Raw genomic sequence first — 5,684 nt, 5'->3', positions numbered from 1 at the left:
TGTTATTTCAGACCGTCAACTGCGAAAAATGACTTTGGCTTTTTTCTTTTCTCGAAAAACACATGAGACGTTATATTTTATTAAGAAAAAAAAATATGATTAGCTGTCAAACTTCTTTTGCCTGATCTTCAACTTCCCATGATGACCCTATTAGGTGAATGTAGCAATTAGCTTAGTACTACCATGAAAGAGTTGCTGTCTAGAAACGTTGCAATGTTCGTGAAAGGTATTATGGCATCTTCATGAAAATTACATATGAAACAAGGTGAAAGGTCGCGTGATTTGCTATTAAGTGCAAAATTTCAATCAGTTTCAGGCGGTCACAAGTGCTTATCATGTTACAAGGTCCTTTGAAACTCCCAGCCTGAATGACTGAGACAGGTTATCAACAGGAAATCTACGAGTATTTGATTCGAATTCGAGCATATCAAATTCTCACAATGAGAAACCAGGTGATCCATTCTCCAGTCTAATTGCTAAATTGACATACCATGCAACGCCGGATTCGCTCAGATCTCACTGATGTACTCTAAAAGAGATTCGACCTCTTGCCTCAGGGCAGCAACTTTCTGCTGCTGGGCAGCAATCCTGTTCTCCACATCTTGCCCTCGCAACTTCTTTTCAAAGCTGTCAACCACAGTGGAATGCCTTGTCATGAGCTTATCCTGCAACTCTCTCTCCTTGGCAACCAATTCCTCTACCTGCATTAAAGAAAAAAAGGCCAACTGTAACCACTATGGCGCATATACTTAATTAGAGAATGTGGGCAAATAACTCAAATTCAAATTAAATGGTGAATAAAGATGCACTAGTAAGTATCTCTCTCTTCTAGGTGGTCTATGCACAAGACGTTGAGCAAACCTTTGGCCATATCTGGTAAGACTGAGAGGATGACTGCAGGGATGTCAACAATGGCTTCAACTCTTTTGCTAATTCCTTAAACTGTGCATCAGCTGTCTTACGAGCCACTTTGCATGATTTAACATCTCCTGACCTAGATAACTCGTGTAATGAGGTCTCCAGTTTATCATGAGCTGCTAGACATTGGTTGAAGATAGCCTGGATTTGCTGGATGATGCTCTGTACCTGTACAAAAAGTATGAAATAGATTGTAGAGGTTAGTCTGCAGAAAGTAAGAGGTCTCCACAAGTTTAAAGCATTCTTCAATTCCAGAAACACTACAATTAATGTTGATCCAGCTTAACTGCTTAAACCAATGATACGCAATTATTATCTTCTTAACTTTGAAGTTTGGATTGAAGATTTAGGACTTTTCAAGTAACATTTTTTTCCCTGTCAATTATGAAGCTCGCTTTTAACACAGCATGGACTGCTCTTTACCTCCAGATTCATTTAGAGCTTGTTTTGCAGATTCTATTCCACCGTGGTTAAGACCCTTCACTTGTAACTTGTCCATTTTTGGATCAAAGCTCTCAAAAGCCAATCTTTAACAGAAAGGACAGCGTTCTCACATGATTCTGATAGTAAACTTGTCACTTATCCAACTAAAAGTTCTCACATGATTCTGATAGTAAACTTGTCACTTATCCAACTAAAATTACTAGTAAACAAGCCCTCCCCAAAATTTAAGGCCACCATTCAACCCTGCACATTTTGAGACCTTTCCTAGCTATTTGCTCAGGCCCTAATATGTTTGTCATCTGATATTTACTAGTTCAAGTTTTTATCATTGCATTTTTTTTCTCCCATAAAAATAACACCGCTACATAGTACTCCGTATGAGCTAGCAAACCAATTCGAATTATGATTCATAAGTTTATTTCGCTGTAATTAGTGCTCATCCTAAACATAGCAGCAGTATAGTAACAAACTGTAGTTCACTAGAAGAAAGGTTATGGCAAGATAGATTTAAACATTTCTCGTAAATCATCAAAATCCAATCCTCAAAGGGGAGATTTGACTAAAACGACCATACCTCATCCCACTGCACCTTTGCCAGATAAGAAGGAGAATTCTTAGAGATTGACATGTCAGTGCGCATGTAAACAATACAGGCCATGAAGAGGAGAAAGAAGCCAGTTATCAACATCATCGGTTCTCTGAGTAGAGAGATGTTGTTGAACCTGTAGTAAACCTGCATATTGTAGGGCATTAACACCATAAGTTTGCTATGGTTCACATAAAACACCATGAGATAGACAACTCACAGAAAGTATTCATGGTGCAGTAAGCCTTTTGCATAGCAGATTTTACATACTCTTCAGTCAGGTTAATAATTTAGCAACGCTCAACTTTTCATGGAGGGGTAAAATTAGTTGCACAACAAATTAAGTCTGAAGACAAACCTGGAAATATAGATTATGCTCTGGAATAACATCAAGCTTCTCCAAGACAACCACTGGCCTTCCAGAAATATCAAGGTGTGAATACTTCACCTGCACCACAAATCATTGTCATTACAACAAAAGAACAGGATCAGCTAGTTGTTCAGAATATATGTGTGTGTGTGTGTGTATCGTCCAACAAGAAGTCACCTCTTGCTCTTGCTTTGTTGGAAATGGAACTGAAATATCAATATCCTGTGAACCTTCAGGCAGAACAACCTGTTCAAAAAGAAAGGTTTTTATGCAGGGAGGGAAATTAATATGTAACATCACGTTCATGGAAATATGTGCAAATGTATTTCTTATTGATTATCTAACCATGACATGTCATCTACATTTTTTTAGAAACATAAAATAAAAATAACTAAGTGAAGGACAATACACCAGAAGATAGCCAAGACAACAAAAGGGTATGTTAGTTGCAGGTTCCCAGCAATAAATGAAGATCTAATTTCAATATCAAAGAAATAGGCAATACAAGGAATTATGTTTGGTGTCTAAAATTCTATATCAGTGCAATTAAGAACAAAACATGGAACACAAGGGTAAAAAATGAAAGATTTTACCGTGCGTGCCAGATGGGTACAGGAGAACATACCTTCACAATAAGCTTTTCTATGAGAATCTCCTCCACTGGAGAACCAAATGTGATATTGAGGAATCTCTTTCCATCAGAATTGAAAACAAAGTCTTGAAGAGGTAAACCATAACCAATGGTAAAGGTCGTTTGCCAACCACCAAACAAAGGAAACCTTGGCTCAACTTCAAGTTGAGTCTGCAATAGGATAAATATTCAGCATATGCACTCACTTTTGCAATTTTGCTGGGAATATTATAGCCTTGAAACTGAGATAATAAAAAGCAAGTGTACCTTCTTGGAATCACTCCATAAATGTGATGTTGAAATGTTACCAATCTCATCTCTGTAGTATATAGAATGTGCCCTTGGAGGCAGTCTAGCAATAAGATGCCTAAAAGATGAGACCCCTCTTATGTACGGTCTAGATTGGTAATCAATCCTGCAAATTTGAACACATCAGTTATCTCTGGACAAAATTTTTCTATCCAGCTAAAGGTGAGCTATTTAAAGCACAAGTTAGAAGGGAGAAGAACCTGGAAAATTCACCCTTGAGTTTGGCACCACCATGAGCAATGTTGTAATGTTCTGTAATCTGTACATTCCCCCAGTGAGATATCTCTATCTCCCTTATAACTTCCTTTGCAACTGCAAAAGGGTTATTGTTCTCATAGTGCACAACCATAGGGGAGTAGGAAAACGGTGGAAGATCTTCATATGGTCCATATTTTAGTTCTGACTCTGCAAGTTTTGTGTTTGGATACTTTGTGTAGGACTCAACTCTTCCACCAGGCAATCTGATACTAAGTGTCTGTACCTTAACAGGGTAAGGTGACAGATACTGAGCACTGTCCTGATAGACAACAAGCTGCGATTCAGCTTGTGTGATTTCTTCGGGGAATGGCTGGACAGAGTGCGTAAATACGGTCAGGACATCTAAGTGAAGAGTCTTCCCCTTCTCCAAAGGTTTGGATAAAGATGCCGAAAAGAATGTAAGTTCTGGGGGCACTCCAGAAGGCTGAACAACTTCAATCGGAAGGACCATACTTGGACCTTTCACCTTTCCCTCAGTACCAAATGCTCTTATAGCTGCTAAGTTCTTTGCTTGGACATTGGGAAACGCCAGTAGAAATTGAGAAACAGCCTCCGGTCCACTATTCTCAACCTAAACAAATCAGAGATTACAACAAAAGCAAAACCTCAGCATATCACATGTGCATAGACAAAACCCCATATATTACTCTATCTACTAGTGAGGACTGGCATCAGACAAAGTGTAATTCAAAAAGAGTTACTCGGAGATTTTAGAATTGGTGGTGGCACTGACAAACACAGAACCCCTATTGCCAGTTAAACCCCAACTTCAAATCAACCAGAAGAGAGCTTGCAACCCAAAGAATCTGCAGGCCAAATCATGCGAGACATGGAATTGAACATCCCAAATTGAGACGTTAAGAATTTGGAGCACTCGTGAGCACACGTCGAGGCGATGAACCTATACAGGACACCATTAATGATGAAACGCTAACTCCATCCATGATCCATCCACACATTACAGCGCTCTTATCATATTATCAGCGGTGAAGAGACAAACATCTACCCATCCAGAACTATATCACGATGAAATGAGAAGCTCCCTTAACAGATCGGACGAACGAACCGGGGAACGGCTGAATCTCCCCCCAACTAGACAAACAAAATTCGAGAGAACACAGCAACAACAACCGCGTGTACCTTGAGCGAAGTGAGGACACGAACGATGTGCGAAGTCAGGTCAACCTGCAAAAAAGAAAAGGAAGGGCAAAGAGGCCTCAGATCCGGGGGCAGAAGGCGCGGCGTGCTCGTCGGGAGATCTGGAGGGCGCGCAGAGAGACAAAGAAGCGAGGCGGGAGCTCACCTTCCGATCCGCCCTGGTGACGACGAGATCGGCCCGTGCGGTGGGGGTGGAGGCGGCGGCGACGAGGAGGAGGAGGAGGGCGGCGACGCGGCGGAGCGGCGGTGGCGTCGCCATGTTGGGGGGCGGAGGGCAGATCGGTGGGTCTCTCGCGGCGAGATCGAGTGAAGAAGCGCTTTAAACCCTTCCTCTCCTCAGCTCCTCGTCTCATCGTGGAGGAGAGGAGACCGGGCGGCTAGACCTGCTCGTGGGCCGCCCGACCCGGCAGCCCAATCGGGCCGGGCAGGCTCGGTCCTGCGTTTTGCAGCGCGGTAAGTCTACATTGAGTCCCTCAAATTAGCTGCAATACCAGATATATTGACCCCCCAACTGCCGAAACCGGAGCAAAATGACTCTCTCGGTGGTTCTGAGGGTGGATTTCGATGACATGGATCATTGACATAGTCTAATCAGCTGAGCCAGCGTGTGGGACCTGCATGTCCTCCTCTCTCTCTCTCTCTCTCCTCCTTTACACACTTCTCCGGTGGGGAGGGGATGGTGCGGGCACCAACGATATCCTGCGTAGTCAAATATGGCGGGCTCCTCCTCCTCCACCACATCTCCCCATCGTAGCAGGGCCATGCCGCCGTGGTTGAGCTCCTCCTCTTCCCTCGAGAGGAGGCGCAAGCAACGACGAGGTGCCGTAGCATGTAGCTGTCCCTGTCCTTCGCGCGGGCCGCTGCGAGCCCCGAGCCCACCTCCATTCACAAGGTTAGCCCATGTCGTGGTGGCAATGGCCAGGGAAAAGCATCAACGTCGCTGGGCTGACGGCTGAACACATCTATCGCGAGGAAGAGCAACGAGGCGAGCAGCAACACCAGCGTGATGT

General features: G+C 43.2%; 1 protein-coding gene across 1 annotated transcript; it reads right to left on the bottom strand.

The window, feature by feature from the left end:
- Window positions 1–249: 249 nt before the first annotated feature.
- On the bottom strand, window positions 250–5,002 carry LOC127772839 (dolichyl-diphosphooligosaccharide--protein glycosyltransferase subunit 1A). The gene is made up of 10 exons (XM_052298822.1): window positions 4,820–5,002; window positions 4,657–4,701; window positions 3,459–4,087; window positions 3,217–3,364; window positions 2,944–3,120; window positions 2,496–2,564; window positions 2,307–2,396; window positions 1,937–2,095; window positions 862–1,086; window positions 250–701 (listed from the first exon to the last, which is right to left on the bottom strand). Exons 1-10 carry the CDS (start codon window positions 4,931–4,933, stop codon window positions 510–512), a joined length of 1,848 nt encoding a protein of 615 aa, XP_052154782.1. The 5' UTR covers window positions 4,934–5,002; the 3' UTR covers window positions 250–509.
- Window positions 5,003–5,684: the final 682 nt, after the last annotated feature.

Source organism: Oryza glaberrima, chromosome 5 (assembly GCF_000147395.1).
Source record: "Oryza glaberrima chromosome 5, OglaRS2, whole genome shotgun sequence".
Classification (NCBI taxonomy): Eukaryota; Viridiplantae; Streptophyta; class Magnoliopsida; order Poales; family Poaceae; genus Oryza; species Oryza glaberrima.
Note: the sequence above shows the minus strand (reverse complement) of the source record. Positions and strands in the feature narration are given on the sequence as shown.

Coding starts and splice junctions, on each gene's coding strand:
- LOC127772839 (XM_052298822.1), bottom strand. CDS start 4,933: ATGGCGACGCCACCGCCGCTCCGCCGCGTCGCCGCCCTCCTCCTCCTC. Junction 2,565..2,943: donor TAGAAAAGCTTATTGTGAAG/GTATGTTCTCCT, acceptor CTTTTTGAACAG/GTTGTTCTGCCTGAAGGTTC. Junction 702..861: donor CTTACCAGATATGGCCAAAG/GTTTGCTCAACG, acceptor TCTTTAATGCAG/GTAGAGGAATTGGTTGCCAA.